This window comes from Hylobates moloch, unplaced genomic scaffold (genome assembly GCF_009828535.3).
Source record: "Hylobates moloch isolate HMO894 unplaced genomic scaffold, HMol_V3 SCAFFOLD_21, whole genome shotgun sequence".
Lineage (NCBI taxonomy): Eukaryota > Metazoa > Chordata > Mammalia > Primates > Hylobatidae > Hylobates > Hylobates moloch.
The window spans coordinates 7,138,988-7,160,730 of NW_026652296.1; the positions used below are offsets into that span (position 1 = coordinate 7,138,988).

General features: G+C 44.8%; 1 protein-coding gene across 1 annotated transcript; it reads right to left on the reverse strand.

The window, feature by feature from the left end:
• Positions 1-606: 606 nt before the first annotated feature.
• On the reverse strand, positions 607-18,174 carry LOC116461400 (large ribosomal subunit protein uL23-like). The gene is made up of 3 exons (XM_032143098.2): positions 18,157-18,174; positions 5,733-6,196; positions 607-754 (listed from the first exon to the last, which is right to left on the reverse strand). Exons 2-3 carry the CDS (start codon positions 6,194-6,196, stop codon positions 607-609), a joined length of 612 nt encoding a protein of 203 aa, XP_031998989.1. The 5' UTR covers positions 18,157-18,174.
• Between the last annotated feature and the right edge of the window lie 3,569 nt (positions 18,175-21,743).

Consider the following 21,743-nt stretch of genomic DNA (forward strand, 5'->3'; position numbering starts at 1 on the left):
AATTGAAGTTAAGAGCCAGGCCGGTGCCTCACTCCTGTAATTCCAGCACTTTGGGAGGTCAAAGTGAGCGGATTACTTGAGGTCAGATGTTCGAGACCAGCCTGGGCAAGATGGTGAAACCCCGTCTCTACTAAAAATACAAAAATTAGCCAGGCGTGGTGGCGGGAGCCTATAATCCCAGCTACTTGGGAGGCTGAGGCAGGAGAATCCCTTTAACCTGGGAGGCAAAGGTTGCAGTGAGCTGAGATCATGCCACTGCACTCCAGCCTGGGTGACAGAGCAAGACTGTTTCAAAAAAAAAAAAAAAGTTAAGAACCAATCCCAAGGATCCAGAAAGAAGCAGCCTAGGTAAACATTTGCTTGTATGTCCCCTGTGTTCTCTTCCCACCCTAATCCCATCATTTCTCCTGATGGGAAACATGCAGTGATTAATCAAAGCGCCTCCTTGAGCACTGATTTATTTTTGTCTCTGAAGGAATTAGAGGTCAGATAGTTTCTTGATTATCTCGCCCTGGCCTGAGGCTGCTCATTCATTCACTCCTTCCCTCAAAGGATCTCTCTTTCACCTCTTCAAAAGCCAACCCTTTCCTTTCATTTTGGAAGCCTTCAGTCAAAAAGGGCTACAAGTTTGTGGCCGAGGAGGTCTCCCTGCTCCTTCTGAGAGGCATGGAAGCAGCCAGCAGCCTGTTCTGAAATCAGAACTCTATCTGCATGAGACTCCAAGTCAGCTTGGAGACCACTAACGCTCCCGTACCTAGGCCGTGAGGATAGAAGCATGCTTGGTGTGTAAGAATTTCAAGGTAAACAAGTCTTTGAAAACCAGTCTTAAATTGGCCCTCAGGGAGCGGTTAGAGTGACTGTACATTTTTGAGCTCAGCATCAGATTTTTTTCTTCTTCAAATGAACATTTAAATTGCCCCCTCTGCCATTGTATTGTAAGCACTATAATTAGCATGATTTAAACAATGCAGCCACAACTAAACCAGATTATTTATCTGGACTTAATCTAGAAAGAACAAAGAAACCCATTCAATTTGCCCCGAAATCCAATTTGATACATAAACATGAATAGGGGAAAGTCAACATTCTGGGTAACTTTAACACAATTATATGATTTTTAAAGTACAGTACTCTAGAAAAAGACAAATGTCTTTTTAAAAAAATGACATACATAAACTCACACTTGCCACTATTCTCACTTAGGGGCCTTTCTCATTCAGGAGAAAGCCATTCCAGCTGCTACATGAAAGATACTTATTGAAACCTGCTTTGTTTATCACAGCTGTTTGTTTATTACGACACTCTCCCAGATGCAGTGACCTCTAAACTGGCTTATTTTATCAAGATATACATAAAAATAAAAAGATATATAGCCTAGAATTCAAAATGCCAAACTTCCAAGAGCTGCTCATGTTAGAAGCAAAATCAGTAATGTTTCTACCTCTTCAGGCTATTTGCAACAAGACCCCAAAAAAGCTAGTCTGTTGAAAACACAGACTTCTCCTCTCACCCCTTTGTCATTCTGTTTTGGTAGGGCCAACTGTGTATCTCTTTTTCTTAATGTTACAATTGTTTTTTTTTTTTTTTTGAGATGAGTCTCGCTCTGTTGCCCAGACTGGAGTGTAGTGGCGCAATCTTGGCTCACTGCAAGCTCCGCCTCCCGGGTTCACGCCATTCTCCTGCCTCAGCCTCTCCGAGTAGCTGGGACTACAGGTGCCCGCCACCACGCCTGGCTAATTTTTTTTTTTTGTATTTTTAGTAGAGACGGGGTTTCACTGTGGTCTCGATCTCCTGACCTCGTGATCCGCCCGCCTCGGCCTCCCAAAGTGCTGGGATTACAAGCGTGAGCCACCGCGCCCGGCCTACAATTGTTAAAATAAAAATTCATTTGACACAATCCAATTTTAGGTTTGTTTATTATTATTTTTTAAATATCCAATGTGTTCAAGCTTTCTCTGCAACCTTTGCTTTCTGTTTAATGCTATTAATTATATTCTTGTTCTTGCTGCTATAAGCTGCCCCTATCGGCAGAGATTCAAGAGAGATTTGAAAGAGTGAGCATATTTATCAAAAGAGAAAAAAAAATAAAGAAAATAAAGACAGCACGAGAGCATATTGGATACATAAACTGTTCTTCCTGAAAAGATAAATGATTTGGTAATGAATAGATCCTTTAGGCCATAAAAAATCCATTTATTTTCTTTTGAATTTGAATAGAAGAGATTTGCATTTTTTTCCTGCGCAGTTACACTTAAATTAAAATGCAGAGCATGAGGCTAGCATACAATCAAACTAAATAATAACTAGGGCATACTGTATTATTCATAAAAACAAAATTAATAGTTTGGGGAAGGAAATCATTGTGGTAAGAAAATGTACATTGACACCAAACACCTACTGTCAGAAGGAAAAATAAAGCGATACAGACTACTTACGAATTGGTAATTGAAGTTTGGCATTTTATTTGGGGATGGGGAACAAGGGTCAAGGCGTTTATCTTGTATAGAATCTACAAACTCGAAAATGTCTGCTTTTCTGATAGCAAAGTGCTAAGAACATTTCTCTGTATTTTGATGTCTAATTATACAGAGAAAGAGAGTCAACAGTATTCTTTTTTTTCTCAAAGCAGAGTAGAATCAAGATATTATTATTTTTTTTTCTCAAAGCAGAGTAGAATCAAGATATTTTTCCCCCCAAAAAAACATACTACAAGTGCATGTCTTTCTGTAGCTGGTCTGACAGGCACGATTGGCCCAGAACAGGAAGGTTGAGCAACAGCCCTCCTAATCTTTATGCTTCTTCCTTTCTCTCAACCTTCCCTTCCCCCACCCCGCACACACAGGAGAAAGTATTCCGATGTCTTTGATTGCCATCAACCTACAGTGGAGTCGGCTGAGAGATGGGTCTCTCTAGAGAGTTGTTCCTGCTACTGTCTCTGGTGATGACAAAGAACAAAGCCCAGGCCATCACAGAAGGTTCAGGAGCAGTGAGGTCTTGAAAATTTGGGAGAGAGAGAGCAAGAAATTTTTTTTTTTTTTTTAATTGAGGCAATAATCTAAGATCTTCAATGTACACACACCAAACTTAAAAAGACAAATAGAGGCCGGGCGCGGTGGCTCACGCTTGTAATCCCAGCACTTTGGGAGGCCGAGGCAGGCGGACCACGAGGTCAGGAGATCGAGACCACAGTGAAACCCCGTCTCTACTAAAAATACAAAAAATTAGCCGGGCGTGGTGGCGGGCGCCTGTAGTCCCAGCTACTCGGAGAGGCTGAAGCAGGAGAATGGCCTGAACCCAGGAGGCGGAGCTTGCAGTGAGCTGAGATTGCGCCACTGCACTCCACCTGGGCGACAGGGTGAGACTCCATCTCAAAAAAAAAAAAAAAAAAAGAGAAATAGGCTGTGGCAAAGTCAAAATGCCTTCCGGGGGCCAGGCAGGTGGCAAAAGAGAGGCCGGTCACAAGGTAGGGGCTGTGGCAATCAAAGGGGAGGGGGCAGGTGTCCCTTGCCCACAGTCCTTCTATGGCCATGCGGCTTGGAGTTTGGACCTGGTGTGACCAGAGCTCACATTTTGTTAAGGAAAGCCAGAAATCCCAATTCTTATGTAGAAGCTTTAGAAATGTTGGCGACTATTTCAAAATGTTTGAATACCATCTGAGCCAAAGAAAACATGACTGTAGCAAAGCCAACACTTGTCCACCAGTTTCCTATCTCTCCTTAGGAAGAACATAAAAGTCCAGAAAAGGATTATTTAAAACACACTGGACTTACACCATGGGTTACCTATTAATAGCTTCTGAACAACTGGCTGATTAGATAAACTGACTGATAGGACAGACACTTTACTTTTTAACTTTGTAATATGCCATTTATTCATTCAACTTTTTTTTTTTTTTTTTGAAACACTCTCCCTGTGTCTCCCAAGTGGGAGTGCAGTGGAGTATAGGGCCAGGATCTTAATTCACTGCAACTTCTGCCTCCTAGATTCAAGCAATTATCGTGCTTAAGCCTCCTGAGGTAGCTGAGATTACAGGCGTGCACCACTGCACCCGGCTAATTTTTGTAATTTTAGTAGAGACAAGTTTTCGCCATGTTGGACAGGCTAGTCTTGAACTCCTGGCCTCATGTGATCCATCCACCTCAGCCTCCCAAAGTGGCAGGATTACAGGTGTGAGCCACCACACCCGGCCTCAACTTTTTTTTTTTTAATTGAATGTCTACTATGTACTGGGAACTGGGCATTGCATAGAATGCTCTTTTCCACGGGGAAATACACCATCAGAAACCCATTATTTGGGGCATACATAGTTAATAATTCCAAGAACTTGAAAGGGAGAAATTTGAAAGGCAGTATTACCTCTTATATTATTAATAGTGGGTCGCTTATTATATATTAAGTAATTAAATCTTTGATTTAATAGATTTACATCTATTTAAAGGGACTCATAAGAATTTCCCAAGAGCTATTTGTATTACAATGTTGAACTCAAATTTTGCCTTCATGCTGCTTGAAACTTGGCTAATTCTCCGAAAGGGATATTCACATTTATCTTTTGGCATTGGAAAATCGACCAGCTTACTGTATTGTAGGCATTTTTATTTTCTCTAAAGTGATCCAGGCCGGGCGCGGTGGCTCACGCTTGTAATCCCAGCACTTTGGGAGGCCGAGGCGGGCGGATCACGAGGTCAGGAGATCGAGACCACGGTGAAACCCCGTCTCTACTAAAAAAATACAAAAAAAAATTAGCCAGGTGTGGTGGCGGGCGCCTGTAGTCCCAGCTACTCAGAAAGGCTGAGGCAGGAGAATGGCGTGAACCCGGGAGGCGGAGTTTGCAGTGAGCCGAGATTGCGCCACTGCACTCTAGCCTGGGCGACAGAGCGAGACTCCGTCTCAAAAAAAAAAAGAATAATTATAAATTGCAAAGAAACTAAATGTCCCTTAAAACTTGTCAAAGGGGGCTGTGTGCGGTGGTTCACACCTGTAATCCCAACATTTTGGGAGACCTAGGCGGGCAGCTCACCTGAGGTCAGGAGTTCAAGACCAGCCTGACCAACATGGAGAGACTGTGCATCTACCAAGAATACAAAAATTGGCTGGGGGTGGTGGCGCGTGCCTGTAATCCCAGCTGCTCAGGAGGCTGAGGCAGGAGAATCTCTCAAATCCAGGAGGGGGAGGCTGCAGTGAGCCGAAATCACACAACTGCACTCCAGCCTGGGTGACAGAGTAAGACTCTGTCTCGAAAAATACACATAAAGGCCGGGCGCGGTGGCTCACGCTTGTAATCTCAGCACTTTGGGAGGCCGAGGCGGGCGGATCACGAGGTCAGGAGATCGAGACCACGGTGAAACCCCGTCTCTACTAAAAATACAAAAAAATTAGCCGGGCGTGGTGGCGGGCGCCTGTAGTCCCAGCTACCCGGAGAGGCTGAGGCAGGAGAATGGCGTGAACCTGGGAGGCGGAGCTTGCAGTGAGCCGAGAGCACGCCACTGCACTCCAGCCTGGGCGACAGAGCAAGACTCCGTCTCAAAAAAAAAAAAAAAAGTGTCAAAGGTTGCATAAAATGGGTCATCCTTTACAAAGTAATTTTTTTTTTTTTATGGTGGTATATATATATATTTTTAGAATTAGGCAATGGATCATTACTTTGGTGTATATATATATATATATATAAATATATATATATATATTAATATATATAGTATATATATATTATATATATATTTTTTATAAGCAATGAAATTTTGTTGGCAACATCCAAAGCATCGTAATCAGGAGCCAGTCGAACAAATGCCTTCTTCTCTCCATCACGCCGAATCAGAGTGTTGACCTTGGCCACATCAATGTCATAGAGCTTCTTCACAGCCTGTTTAATCTGGTGCTTGTTGGCTTTCACATCCACAATGAACACAAGTGTGTTGTTGTCTTCTATCTTCTTCATGGCAGACTCAGTGGTCAGCGGAAACTTGATGATAGCATAGTGGTCAAGCTTGTTTCTCCTGGGAGCGCTCTTCCGAGGATATTTGGGCTGTCTCCGGAGTCGCAGTGTCTCGGGCCGCTGGAAGGTGGGTGACGTGCGGATCTTCTTTTTTTTGTGGCTGTAGACACCTTTCGACACTGCCTTCTTGGCCTTTAAAGCCTCCGCTTTGGCTTCGGCTTTAGGAGGGGCAGGAGCTTCCTTCTTCGCTTTCGGCGCCATCTTGTGAAAAGGCAACAAAGATAATGTTAATTTATGTTTATTATTGCAGAAAAAAGTCTATGACCGGCCAGGCTCAGTGGCTCACGCCTGTAATCCCAGCATTTTGGGAGGCCAAGGTGGGCGGATCACGAAGTCAGGAGTTTGTAACCAGCCTGGCCAATATGATGAAACCCCATCTCTACTGAATATACAAAAATTAGCCAGGTGTGGTGGCAGGCGCCTGTAGTCCCAGCTCCTCAGGAAACTGAGGCAGAAGAATCGCTTGAACCCGGGAGGCAGAGGTTGCAGTGAGCTGGAATTGCACCACTGCACTCCAGCCTGGGTGACAGAGCGAGACTCCGTCTCAAAAAAAAAAAAAAAAAAAAAAAAAAGTCTATGACATATTGCACAGAATTTGTAGAGTTTAATTGTATTTATGTAAAATTACTGTGTAAGAGAAGCCTAAAATGATGTTCATCAAGAGTTAAGGGCCGGGCGCGGTGGCTCACGCTTGTAATCCCAGCACTTTGGGAGGCCGAGGCGGGCGGATCACGAGGTCAGGAGATCGAGACCACAGTGAAACCCCGTCTCTACTAAAAATACAAAAAATTAGCCGGGCGTGGTGGCGGGCGCCTGTAGTCCCAGCTACTCGGAGAGGCTGAGGCAGGAGAATGGCGTGAACCCGGGAGGCAGAGCTTGCAGTGAGCCGAGATTGCGCCACTGCACTCCAGCCTGGGCGACAGAGCGAGACTCCGTCTCAAAAAAAAAAAAAAAAAAAAAAAAAAAAAAGAGTTAAGGATGCTCTTTTCTATGTAGTAGAATCTTAGATGACTTCAAGTCTCTTTGTAGTTTTCTTTAAAGCTGAACACAAGTGGTTTAGACAATAGCAAAATCTCTTTTCAGAAGAGTTGGGAACATATGAAGCAGAGAAACAACTTGGCCTGGAGTGGTGGCTCATGCCTGTAATCCCAACACTTTGAAAGGGACTGAGATGGGAGGATTACTTAAGGCCAGGGATTTGAGATCAGCCTGGTCAATGTAGCAAGACCCTCACCTCTATTTATAAATTTTAATAATAAAGCATAAATAAATAATACAGAGAGGAAACTTGAGTGCAGAGTGGGCATGAGAAAAAACCAAGAAAGTGTAAATAGAAAAACTGAATAAATAACTTTCTCAATTAAATAATATTTCCAGGCATGGTGGCTCTCACCTGTAATCCCAGCACTTTGGGAGGCTGAGGCTGGCGGATCACCTGAGATCGGGAGTTCCAGACCAGCCTGACCAACATGGTGAAATCATGTCCCTACTAAAAATACAAAAATTAGCTGGGCATGGCAGCACATGCCCATAATCCCAGCTGAGATTAGGAGGCTGAGGCAGGAGAATCGCTTGAACTCCGGAGGCAGAGGTTGCAGTGATCCGAGATCAAGCCATTGCGCTCCAGCCTGGGCGACAGTGTGAGATTCCGTCTCAAAAAAAAAAAAAAAAAGAAAAATGAATGAGCTGGTCATTTGCCTGCCTTGCCTCTTGGATTCTAACCAACATCTCATGTGAAGTTACGTTCTGATTCCAATGAGTGTACCATGCTTGCTTGGGTTTCTTGTAGACACAGCAATATGTTAGAGTTTTCCAGACTATATTCCACAATGTTAATAAGTCATAGAATACACTACAACAAAAATTTCTGTGGTCAAATCAGCATAGGACATGCTGGGTTAGAGAAAATCAAACTGTTTTCTTTCCCACAGAACTTCTTAGTGCATTTTACATATGAACACGTGTTGTAGATTTTCAAGGGGAGATTATATTTCCTGAATTTATTGACCATGGAACTAGTCACTCTTCAAAGAACAACTGAGTTCTTCAAGAGGATAAAATGTGAGTCATCCTTTTTTTTTTTTAATTAAAAAAAAGACCTATATTGGCCGGGCGCAGTGGCTCATGCCTGTAATCCCAGCACTTTGGGAGGCTGAGACAGGCGGATCACGAGGTCAGGAGATCGAGACCATCCTAGCTAACACGATGAAATCTCGTCTCTACTAAAAATACAAGAAAATTAGCCAGGCGTGGTGGCGGGCGCCTGTAGTCCCAGCTACTTGGGAGGCTGAGGCGGGAGAATGGCATGAACCTGGGAGGTGGAGGTTGCAGTGAGCTGAGATCGTGACACTGCACTCCAGCTTGTGACTCCGTCTCAAAAAAAAAAAAAGACCTATATTTTATTATCCTATTTTAAAAATATTCTACTATTTCCTAACAATCCACAGCTATTTTTTCCATTACTTTATTCCACCATCTCCTAAACCAGTGGTTTGCAAAGATGTTTGTGTAAGGGACAATTCATAAAAGATGAGGCTGGGTGTAGTGGCTCACACCTGTAATCCCAGCACTTTGGGAGGCCAAGGCGGGCGGATCACCTGAGGTCAGGAGTTGGAGACCAGCTTGGCCAACATGGTGAAACCCTGTCTCTACTAAAAATACAAAAATTAGCCAAGCGTGGTGGTGGGCGCCTGTAATTCCAGCTACTCGGGAGGCTGAGGCAGGAGAATTGCTTGAACCCAGGAGACAAACATTGCAGTGAGCCAACATGGTGCCACTGTACTCCAGCCTGGGTGACAGAGTGAGACTCTGTCGCAAAAGAGAGAGAGAGAGAGAGAAAAGAAAGAAAAGATGAAAATGTTTTTAAAGGTATATATTGTCATGCAAAGAGCTTTATTGCATTGGGTGAGGTATATTTTTATGACTTTTTTTTTTTTTTTTTTTTTTGAGACGGAGTCTTTCTCTGTCCCCCAGGCTGGAGTGCAGTGGCGCGATCTCGGCTCACCGCAACCTCCACCTCCTGGGTTCACGCCATTCTCCTGCCTCAGCCTCCCGAGTAGCTGGGAATACAGGCGCCCGCCAACACGCCCGGCTAATTTTTTGTGTTTTTAGTAGAGACGGGGTTTCACCGTGTTAGCCAGGATGGTCTCGATCTCCTGACCTCGTGATCCGCCCGCCTCAGCCTCCCAAAGTGCTGGGATTACAGGCTTGAGCCACCGCGCCCGGCTTATTTTTATGACTTAATTTACCTACCTTGATGGATTCTACGGTGATGATTAGGAATGAGAAAATGACCAGGCGCGGTGGCTCATGCCTGTAATCCCAGCACTTTGGGAGGCTGAGGCGGGCGGATCACGAGGTCAGGAGATCGAGACCATCCTGGCTAACACAGTGAAACCCCGTCTCTACTGAAAATACAAAAAATTCGCCAGGTGAAGTGGTGGGCGCCTGTAGTCCCAGCTACTCTGGAGGCTGAGGCAGGAGAATGGCGTGAACCCCGGGGGGGGCAGAGCCTGCAGTGAGCCGAGATCGCGCCATTGCACTCCAGCCTGGGCGACAGCAAGACTCTGTCTCAAAAAAAAAAAAGAAAAAAAAAAAAAGAGAGAAAATGTCTGACATGTAATAAGCACTGTCCTAGTTCAGGCTCATATAACACATTACCATAGATTGGATGGCTTCAATAACAGGTACTTCTCAGTTCTGACAGCTGAAATTCCCAAGATCAGGGCACCAGTATGGTTGGGCCCTAGTGATGGCCCTCCTACCAGTTGTACACAGCTGACTGCTCCCTGTAGTCTCATATGGTGGAAAGAGGATTCGCTTACTCTGTGGCCTCTTCGTCTAAGGGGACACTAATCCCTTTCATGAGAGATCATCCCTCATAACCTATTACCTTCCAAAAGCCCCACCTCCAAACACCACCATATTGGGGACTAGATTTCAACATACGAATTTTGAGGACACATATTCAGAGTCCATAATAAGCACTCAGTAAATATTATCCAAACATAACTTTTTCTTTTTTCTTTTTCTTTTTTTTTGAGATAGAGCCTCACTCTGTCACCCAGGCTGGAGTACAGTGGCACGATCTCAGCTCACTACAACCTCCTGGGTTCAAGCAATTCTCCTACCTCAGCCTCCCGAGCAGCTGGGATGACAGGCACCCGCCACCATGCCCAGCTAATTTTTGTATTTTTAGTAGAGATGGGGTTTCACCATATTGGCCAGGCAGGCCTCGAACTCCTGACCTTATGATCTGCCCACCTCGGCCTCCCAAAGTGCTGGGATTACAGGTATGAGCCACCGCGCCTGGCCAAACATAACTATTCTTATAGTTATAATAATTCCATGAAATAGGTCCTATTACCTCCCTCTTTTTTGTTGTTGTTGATTTTTAATTTTTAAGAGATGAGGTCTCACCATGTTGTCCAGGCTGGACTTGAACTCCCAGGCTCAAGCAATCCTCCCACCTAAACCTCTTGAGTAGCTGGGATGGCAGGTGCACACTACCATGCCCAGCTAGCTCCCTTATTTATTTATTTATTTTTATTTATTTATAGACAGGGTCTTGGTCTGTCACCCAGGCGAGAGCAGAGTGACATAATAATGGCTGACTGCAGCCCCGACCTCCCAGGCTCAAGCAGTCCTCCCACCTCAGCCTCCCAAGTAGCTGGGACCACAGGCGTGTGCCATCACACCTGGCTCATGTTTTTATTTTTGTGGAGATGGAGTCTCCTTATGTTGCCCAGGCTGATCCTGAACTCCTGGGCTCAAGTGATCCTCCCATCTTGGCTTCCTAAAATGCTGGAATTACAAGCATGAGCCACAATGCCTGGCTTACCTTTCTTATTTTACAGATGAAAAAATGAAAGCAGGGCGGGGCGTGGTAGCTCACGCCTATATCCCAGTACTTTGGGAGGCCGAGGTGGGCAGATCACCTGAGGTCAGGAGTTCAAGATCAGCCTGACCAACATGAAGAAACCCCGTCTTTACTAAAAATACAAAATTAGTCGGGCGTGGTGGCGCATGCCTATAATCCCAGCTACTCTGGAGGTTGAGGCAGGAGAATCGCTTGAACCCGGGAGGCGGAGGTTGTGGTGAGCTGAGATCGTGCCATTGCACTCCAGCCTGGGCGAGAGTGAGACTCTGTCTCAAAAAAAAAAAAGAAAAAAGAAAAAGAGGCCGGGCGCGGTGGCTCACGCTTGTAATCCCAGCACTTTGGGAGGCCGAGGCGGGCGGATCACGAGGTCAGGAGATCGAGACCACGGTGAAACCCCGTCTCTACTAAAAATACAAAAAATTAGCCGGGCGTGGTGGCGGGCGCCTGTAGTCCCAGCTACTCGGAGAGGCTGAGGCAGGAGAATGGCGTGAACCCGGGAGGCGGAGCTTGCAGTGAGCCGAGATTGCGCCACTGCACTCCAGCCTGGGTGACAGAGCGAGACTCCGTCTCAAAAAAAAAAAAAAAAAAAAAAAAAAAGAAAAAGAAAGCCATGCATATTGGCACGAACCTGTGATCCCAGGTACTTGAGAAGCTGAGGTGGGAGGATCACTTGAAACCCAGACGCAGAGTTTGCAGCGAGCTCAGCTGGCACCACTGCACTCCAGCCTGGGCAACAGAGCAAGACTCTGACTCAAAAGAAAACAAAACAACAAAAGCAAGCCAAAAAGAAAAAGAAAGTTGCACAAAGTCACACAAGAGTAAACAGTAGGACAGGGATTAAAACCCAAATCCTCTGACCCAAGAGCTCAAACTCTAAGCCAGAAAAACATTTTTTTTTTTTTTTTGGTTTTAAGGAGCGAAAAGTTTAATAACCAAGAAAGAAGGAAGAAAGAAGAGAACAGCTCCCCCATACAGAGACAAGGGAGGGGGTCTTGGAACAAAGAGAAACCCCCAGAAAAACTTCTAATGAAGGTAGCTCTGAGCCAGGCAGAAAGGAAAAGGTTATTAGGCAGCTATTATTATGCCTATGTTATGCTAAATGCTCTCAGTAAGGGAGTGGTTCTCAGCACTAGATTGGACTTCAGCCTTCAGATGAAGGACTCCAGAGCACAGGTTTATAACAACCTGCAATAGAGAAATAAACCCTATAAATGGGGGCAGGGCTTTCTCCAACATAAAGTTTATCCATTCACTTAGAACATCCCACAGCAAAGGCCAGGCACGGTGGCACATGCCTGTAATCTCAGCACTTTGGGAAGCTGAGGCGGGCGGATCACCTGAGGTCAGGAGTTTGAGACCAGCCTGACCAACATGGAGAAACCCCATCTCTACTAAAAATACAAAAATTAATTGGGCATGGTGGCACATGCCTATAATCCCAGCTACTCGGGAGGCTGAGGCAGGAGAATTGCTTGAACCCAAGAAGCAGAGGTTGAGGTAAGCCAAGATCTCACTATTGCACTCAGCCTGGGCAATAAGAGTGAAACTCCGTCTCCAAAAAAAAAAATATGAGTCTAATCTACATTCCCAAGACTATAGGGTATGTGTGCACAAGTGTGTATACATAAAAATTCTTTATAATCTCTATTGCTAAATTTGAAATGTGAGTAAAGTACAACTATCAGGAGCATCCAATTCCAGGTACTTCTGGTCACATTAGACATCTTCAGAAAATATATATGGGGCCGGGCGCGGTGGCTCACGCTTGTAATCCCAGCACTTTGGGAGGCCGAGGCGGGCGGATCACGAGGTCAGGAGATCGAGACCACAGTGAAACCCCGTCTCTACCAAAAATACAAAAAATTAGCCGGGCGTGGTGGCGGGCACCTGTAGTCCCAGCTACTCGGAGAGGCTGAGGCAGGAGAATGGCGTGAACCCGGGAGGCGGAGCTTGCAGTGAGCCGAGATTGCGCCACTGCACTCCAGCCTGGGCGACAGAGCAAGACTCCGTCTCAAAAAAAAAAAAAAAGAAAATATATATGGAAGGTGTGGTGGCTCACACCTGCTGTAATCCCAGCACTTTGGGAGGTCAAGGTGGCATCACTTGAGGCCAGTAGTTGAGACCATCCTGGGCAACATAGTGAGACTCTCATCTCTACAAATAAAAAAGTAGCGGGTGTGGTAGTTGCATGCCTGTGGTCCCAACTACTTAGAAGGCCAAGACAGGAGGATTTTCCTGAACCTGGGAGGTTGAGGCTACAGTGAGCCATGATGGCACCACTGCACTCCAGCTCAGGCAACACAGCAAGACCCTATATCACCCAGGCAGAAGATGCGTGACCACATAGAACAGAGACAACCTGTCCCTGCTAAGGACCCCTTGAGTATCTGTATCTGTGACAATCAGTGGATGCGGGAGCAAGGCAATCCTAGACTTGCTGACCACAGACACATGAGAGAGCCCAGTAGAGATCAGCCCATCTGGCTAAATCTAGAATATGCCAGGTACAGTGGCTCATGCCTGTAATTGCAGCATTTTGGGAGGCCAAGATGGGAGCATTACTTGAGCTCAGGAGTTCAAGACCAGCCTGAACAACATAGTGAGACTCCATCTCTACAAAAATAAAAAAGACTAGCTTGGCAGGGTGGCACATGCCTGTGGTCCCAGCTACTTGGGAGACCAAGGTGGGGGGCTTAGGCCCAGGAGGGCAAAGATGCAGTGAGCCATGATCGTACCACTCCACTCCAGCCTGGGCAACAGAGTGAGACCCTGTCTCAAAAAAAAAAAAAAAAAAAAAAAGAGAGGAAGAAGACTATGGCCTATAAAAAATAGTTGTTGCTTTGGCCAGACTGCACTGGCCTGAGAAAAAAAAAATTTTTTTCTTTTTTTTACCAGAGCCTACACCTGCTATCAGAGGCCCTTGGCTGTAAAGAAGGGGAAAACACTATCTAATTGCTTTGATTTTTTTGTTTTTGACTCCCAGAATCCCTTCAATGCTCATTTCTCTGAAATATACATATATATTTCCTTGTTGTTTCTTCTATTACCAAAAACCCGGTGTATTTCACACACGTTGTTAATTACAGAGGCCATATGTAATTAACAAGCAAAACTGTGGTTGGAAACTTAATTGTGCATATAGGTGGCCGCCTAAATGTTCAAATTAAATGGTTAGCCATTCAACCACTACATTGTAAATGCAGGGGAAATTTCTCCCAGAACTTTTCAAGATTTGAAATGGTACCTAAAGTTCAATCTATAAAACAGTAGCTGAGACAGACACGATTCATTCATCAACACCCACTGTATGCCAGGCATTCTGCCAGGTGTGTAAGATACAGCAGAGAGCAGGACTTCACTGGGTTTCAGGCACTAAGGAGCTTATATCCTACACACCAAGTGCTTTGACTTTTTAAATTTCCTTGGCTGGGGTCAAGTCAAGAAAGTTCTATTAAGCATCCACCCTTTGAAGCGTGTTAGGAGAAAGGCAGAGAAAAAGACATACTTTAAAATTTTTGTTTCAGCAATTCTTCAGGATACTTTGATACAAAAATCAATGCTTTTTTTTTTTTTTTTGAGATGGAGTCTCGTTCTGTCGCCGGGCTGGAGTGCAGTGGTGGGATCCCAGCTCACTGCAACCTCCGCCTCCTGGGTTCAAGCGATTCTCCTGCCTCACTCAGCCTCTTGAGTAGCTGGGACTACAGGCGCGCGCACCACCACACCCAGCTAATTTTTGTATTTTTAGTAGAGGCTGGGTTTCACCATGTTGGCCAGGATGGTCTCAAGCTCTTGACCTAGTGATCCACCTGCCTTGGCCTCCCAAAGTGCTGGGATTACAGGCACGAGGCACCACACCCGGACCAATGCATTTTATGGATTGTTTTCATGGAATTGCCTGATTATTTGAATGAATAAAGAATATATTGTTTGGAGGGGGCGGGGGGCGGGGGGCAGTGGCTCACACCTGTAATCCCAGTACTTTGGGAGGCCAAGGCAGGCAAATCACTTGAGGTCAGTAGTTCCAGACCAGCCTGGCCAACTTGGCCTGACAGGTTTTGTAGAAACCCTGTCTCTACAAAAATAGAAAATTGAACCAAGTGTGGTGGCGCACACCTGTAATCCCAGCTACTCGGGAGGCTGAGACAGGAGAATCACTTGAACCTGGGAGCAGGAGGTTGCAATGAGCCAAGATCATGCCACTGCACTCCGCCTGGGCAACAGAGCAAGGCTCTGTCTCAAAAACAAAACAAAAAAAAGGATATATTGATAATATTGTTTGGGGCACTGGAGAGGCATCAACTATTATATACATGACGTACTCTCTGGATGCGTAAGTCCTCACTCACAGCCAAGGCAACTGGAGAAGTGCAGCAACCACACAACCAAGGTTTCTGGATTGGCAAATCACTTAAGATTGTCTTTTTTTTGAGATACAGTCTCGCTCCATCACCCAGGCTGGAGTGAGGTGGCATGATCTTGGCTCACGGCAACTTCTGCCTCCCAGCAACTTCTGCCTCCCGGGTTCAAGCGATTCTCCTGCCTCAGCCTCCCGAGTAGCAGGGATTACAAGCGCACACCACCATGCCCAGATAATTTTTTGTATTTTTAGTAGAGACAGGGTTTCACTATGATGGCCAAGCTGGTTTTAAACTCCCGACCTCAAGTGATCCACCCACCTGAGCCTCCCAAAGTGCTGGGATTACAGGCATGAGCCACCTCACCCGGCCTCAAGATTGTCTTTTACTTGAATTATTTGGATGACTGTTCTTAATTTATCCCTTCATCATGCCCGGAAATGGGAAAGAGGAAATGTGTAGATTGCTTCATATAACCTCTGAGCTATTGCTATGTCTCAGGCATTGTTCTAAATGTTTACCACAAAACCCTGCCCTGATGGAGCAGACATTTTAGGCTGAAGAGACAGGTACTGGCTGGGCGCAGTGGCTCACACCTGTAACTCCAGTACTTTGGGAGGCCAAGGTGGGAGGATTGCTTAAACCCAGGAGTTTGAGACCAGCCTGGGCAACACAGTGAAACCCCTGTCTCTACAAAAAATTTAAAAATAAAAAAATAAATAATTTTCAAAAAAGACACAGATAAGAAAAACACATATTGAATGAGATAATAAGTGCTGTCTAGAGGCATCCATATATTCCATCTGTGATGTTTTACAGATGTTATTTACCTGGTGATTGCCAAATACTCCCAATATAATCTTAATTATTTTTTTAATAGCACAAGGAGCCGGGCGCAGTGGCTCACACCTGTAATCCCAGCACTTTGGGAGGCTGAGGCGGGAGGATCACCTGAGATCGGGAGTTCGAGACCAGCCTGACCAACATGGAGAAACCCCGTCTCTACTAAAAATACAAAATTAGCTGGGCATACTGGCGCATGCCTGTAATCCCAGCTACTTGGGAGGCTGAGGCAGGAGAATTGCTTGAACCCAGGAGGTGGAGGTTGCGGTGAGCAGAGATTGCACCATTGCACTCCAGCCTGGGCAACAAGAGCGAAACTCCATCTCAAAAAAAAAAAAGAAAAGAAAAGAAAAAAAGAAAAAAGAAATAGCACAGGGAATGCTGACCACATTTCTGCCTTTGTTCAGTTCAGACTGACAAACATCTGTTGAGCTCTGACAAGCAGGGAGAGGGACAAGGTGAACCAGCCCTTTCCTGCCCCTAAAGAGCAGCACAGCCACCAGGTAAACACATCATTTCAATATAGTGTGGTAGCCCTTGGATAGAGGGAACTAAAAGTTGCTACAAAAACATGAATGCTATCTAGAAACTCCTGCATTTTCTCGTGAAGCATGTGAAGGAGTTCATCCGAAAAAGATGCCAAAAAGCCAAGAATCCAGCATCTACATGATCTTAGGAGGGAGCAGGGATAGGTAGGGAGGAACCACCAGCTCTTGGATATTCCCAGATGCTAAAAGGTAAAGTGAATTCTTCCATAAGGATGTGTCTATCTGGCTAAGTCTGCAAAGCCTCCCCACAGTAAATCTTAAGTTGAGAATGCCAAAGTATTTGCTTTTATCTAACTCTTTGACAGACGAATAGAATATAAAAATAAAAACATCTCTCTTCTACCCTCATTGTAATCTTTTTCCTCTTTTCAAAATCTTTTAAACAAAATGCCTCTTTACTGTGGAATCTGTTCTATTGATTTGTTTTAATAAAAGATCTCTCTCCTAAAGAAAGGAAAGCCATCTTTGATCTGACTTGACAAAAAGATCTAATCAAACAATAAAATCTATGAAGAAAAAAAAAAGAAGCAAGCTTCTTTGAGCCACATCAAATATATGAAAGAGAAAATACTTCATTTAAATGCGAAAAACTAACACAAAACAGCTTGAAATTTAATAACCTCTCCTGAATAAGTGAAACCACATGTTGATCTGACATGAGTTTCTAAGACACAATTAAAGGTCACTTCGTGTACAAACATCTCATTCTGAAGTGAGAAGCTTGAATTGTTGTATTTTTGGCCACCACGGGGCAGGTGCTCCCACCTGGCACAGACCATGTAGATGCCCCCAGAGAGAATGAAGCTCCACAAACTGGAAGCTTCAAATCTAGCAGCGCCAGGAAATGTTCAGCCCTGGATTTCAGCTGTTTCTCCCTTGATGTCCTAACAGAGAGGACTAACTAAATGCGAGAATCCTTGCTGTTTTAGCAAGCCCATGGAAGTGGCTTTACTTAAAAAACTAAAGCACGGCTTCCTTTCTGCTCTGTCCGTCTTTATGACCCACCGGTGTCCTAGGAGAGAAGACGTTAGGGTGTTGCAGCCACAGAGTGACATTTGGAAACGTCTTCCAGCAGCTGGGATGTTTCAATTCAAGACTCTTTAAGGGAACACAGGGTATTTGGAAAGTGTCTTTAAAATGCCCTGGCCTCCAGGCCTATCTCCTCTTACCAAATCCCTTTAAGAAAGGATGTGCTGGGGAAAGACTTCAAAGTCTTTCAAAAGGGAAATCACATCTTGAAAGCTTTTCTCAGAATGAGAAAGAAACACATTATTTGATTTGAAAGAGAAGTAAATCTTAAGCAGCAATGAAGGAGGATCAAAGAATAGGTTCATGTGAACTTAAGAAGTGATCCTTTCCAGCGGAACGTGACTTTACTCTTTCCGATGCCCTCAACGCATTTCGGGGATTGTTAAGTTTACTCGAGAATCAAAATAAAGAAGCGAGCCAGCGTTCCAGAAAATCACGTGGTCTCCCCCGCCCCCAATCTATTTTACAGCCCTCTCCAGCTTCGAACTCGCGCCACGCTGTGCGCACCGACTTCGCGCGGGCGGTGTGGACGCTGCGGCCACTCGCGCGTCTGTTGCTGCTGCTGCTGCTGCGTGGAGGCACGCCGGTCCTTGCACACGTGGGGCAATTCTGTGGTTGGGGAAGGAGGAAAATGGCTGAGAAAAGGACCGAAGAAAGCCTTTAGGGTGGGCCCGCATTTCTTCCTGCCCCGCCCACACCCTGCCACACTCTCCCGCCGTCCCCTCCCCACCCCGCTTTGTTCTTTGGACCTGACCGTGAAAAATTCAACTAATACCTAAATAGATTCTTCTTGCAAAAAAGGAACATCTCAAAGCAAAACAAAACAAAAATTTCTTAGGGGAGAAATCAACTGTGAGGTGCCCTTTCCATTCTAGCTCCCTCTCCCCTCTCCGTTTCCCTAAATGTTATTCTCTATCGATAGACACGGAGATGTGGATAATACCTATAGATAGATATTTTAAAATTGCATTTATTTCTTAAAGACACTTCCATAATCTAATATACAAAGGAATTCATAAACTTAAGAGCGGAAGTTGTCACATAAATAAAAAACAACCAATACTTTTTGATCAGTAAAATCACTGATTCGGCTGGGCGCGGTGGCTCACGCCTGTAATCCCAGCACTTTGGGACGTCAAGGCGGGCGGATTATGAGGTCAGGAGATGGAGACCATCCTGGCTAACACGGTGGAACAAACCCCGTCTAAACTAAAATTACAAAAAATTAGCCGGGCGGGGCGCCTGTAGTCCCAGCTACTCGGAGAGGCTGAGGCAGGAGAATGGAGTGAACCCGGGAGGCGGAGCTTGCAGTGAGCCCAGATTGCGTCACTGCACTCCAGCCTGGGCGACGGAGTGAGACTCCGTCTCAAAAAAAAAAAAAAAAAAAAAATCACTCATTCTTTGTAAAGTCCAATAAAATTAAGTTTAAGTCCATTGGTAAGAATGAGTAAGAAAAACAAGAGGGAATGTACTTACAAAGAACATCAAGAATGAAAGTAGATACATAATTACACATACAGGGCCGGGCGAGGTGGCTCACACCTGTAATCTCAGGATTTTGGAGGCCGAAGTAGGTGGATCACTTGAGGTTAGGAGTTCCAGAACAGCCTAGCCAACATGGCGAAACCCCATCTCTATTAAAAATAGAAAAATTAGCCGGGCGTGGTGGCACATGCCTGTAATTTTACACCCAGCTACTCGGGAGGCTGAGGCATGGGAATCCCTTGAGCGTTGCAGTGAGTCGAGATCACACACTGCACTCCAGTCTGGGCGACAGAGCAAGACTCTGTCTCAAATAATAATAATAATAGTAATTACACATACAGAGCAGCCTTTTGAAATTTTAAGGGAGGCTGGGCGCGGTGGCTTACGCTTGTAATCCCAGCACTTTGGGAGGCCGAGACGGGCGGATCACGAGGTCAGGAGATCGAGACCACGGTGAAACCCCGTCTCTATTAAAAATACAAACAATTAGCCGGGCGCAGTGGCGGGCGCCTGTAGTCCCAGCTACTCGGGAGGCAGAGGCAGGAGAATGGCTTGAACCCGGGAGGCGGAGCTTGCAGTGAGCCGAGATTGCTCCACTGCACTCCAGCCTGGGCGACAGAGAGACTCCGTCTCAAAAAAAAAAAAAAAAAGAAATTTTAAGGGACGGTTTTCTACAGCTGTGTACTGTTTGGCTTGAAAACCTAGCTTTGTCTAAGGAAAAAAAACCGAATTACCAAAATCAGCCCAATCCAGGTGCTGTATTTACACCTGAAAGTCTTGCTTTTCTTTACCTGCTTGCTTGATGTAATATATATTAAACAGCCACTGTGGAAAATCACGGGAAATTTTAATATTTTCCTTAGAAGCTTATTAGTTAATCCAAGTCTAACCCGGAGAAAGTTGCTGCATTAACAGTTTCTCAACAGACAAAAAGCCGGGCGCGGTGGCTCACGCTTGTAATCCCAGCACTTTGGGAGGCCAAGGCGGGCGAATCACGAGGTCAGGAGATCGAGACCACGGTGAAACCCCGTCTCTACTAAAAAATATAAAAAATTAGCCGGGCGTGGTGGCGGGCGCCTGTAGTCCCAGCTACTTGAACCCGGGAGGCGGAGCTTGCAGTGAGCCGAGATCGCGCCACTGCACTCCAGCCTGGGTGACAGAGCGAGACTCTGTCTCAAAAAAAAAAAAAAAACAGACAAAAAATGGCCACGAAAACAATGGCTAGTCTTTATTTGGGGCTTACTCTACACCAAACATACACATTGGCATATTTGGCCTCCATAATGCCGCTTAAGGCTTGATACCATTGCTATACCCATTTTATAGATGGCAAAACTGAAGTGTGAAGAGGTGCCCAGGGTCACACAGCTTTGAGGGGCAGAATGGGGATCCCAATGGAGAAAAGTTGTGACTGTTTGAAGTGTCATTCAAAGACTACATTACATCATAGGAGAATCCAGCTATGTCTTCCCTTATCACATTTTAACTGGGAACCGCATAATTGTGCCATGAATAGTGCACCTATCTTACATAGATGGTCTTTAGCAAGAGTGTGAATTTAAAGTGGGAAAAACATTAAATGCCCTCAAGAAAGATGACTAAAAGATTTGAAGAAACTGAGAGAGCGTCAGCTAGGGTAAGGTTTACTTAATTGGAGATTTAGGGGTTAAGTATAAAAAGAAAGTGTTAGCCTATACCTGGCACCCCAGAAACATCGATGTAGTTTAGCTATCGAGATCATTATATTATTGTCGTGATTAATCTATTTCTCCCTACTTTTAATTTTTTTAATTTCTTTTCTTCTTTCTCCCTTCTCCTTCCCCCTTCTTTCTTCCCATATCAAAAGGACTAAATGTTAATCCACTCAAAAGACCTGATTGGCTATAAATACCATATTTGCATTCCAAAAGAAAAGAATTATTGTGCCACAGCTATTGAGGGTAGGTAATGAGGATCTCCGTCCTCCTAAGCTCCTCTCCTCACCTCTCTGCCCCCCTCCCATCTCAAGCAGCTGTTTGCTCTCCCTCTCCCCTGCCTCCCCCATCATGCAGAGGAAGCACGTGTGGAAGAAATTCATGGAGTCCTGAGCCCAAAGTCACGAGGTTTATTTCAGTGAATATTATAGAATATAATACGAATATTACAGATTGTTAAGTCTCCAACTGTTCTACACAGTTGCAAACCCCTCCTGGCTGGAATCCAGGTTCCACTTTTTTTTGTATATGGACATTCCTATTTGTTCATGGAGAAAGTTTTAAAATACCCTAGTAACCGAAAACAGAAAATACACTTTGAGAAAATTATTATAGGTTTAATTTATACAGGACTTGAATTACACTTCTTCTTTTTTTGTTTTGTTTTGTTTTGCTTTTTGCTTTGCTTTGATTTTTTTTTTGTGGTTTGGTCCTAAAGATTCTACGTATGTGCATTATCTGGTTCAGATCCCACTGCCATTTAGCTGCAGGGAAACTCCATTCTTTGAATGGCAGCTTATTGCTTTCTGTTGAAGGGCATGTCTGTCCCTTTCAAAGAAATATGAAAAACACAAGCCATTTTTGCTTTCTCGAAAGCACGATTCCAGTGGCTTTTTAAATAACTAAACTTCACTT

Excerpts from the sequence above, each read along its gene's own strand:
- LOC116461400 (XM_032143098.2), bottom strand. The coding sequence starts at position 6,196 with ATGGCGCCGAAAGCGAAGAAGGAAGCTCCTGCCCCTCCTAAAGCCGAA. Across the intron at positions 755-5,732 it reads GTTGCCAACAAAATTTCATT|GTACGGGAGCGTTAGTGGTC; the intron begins GCTTATAAAAAA and ends CTCACGGCCTAG.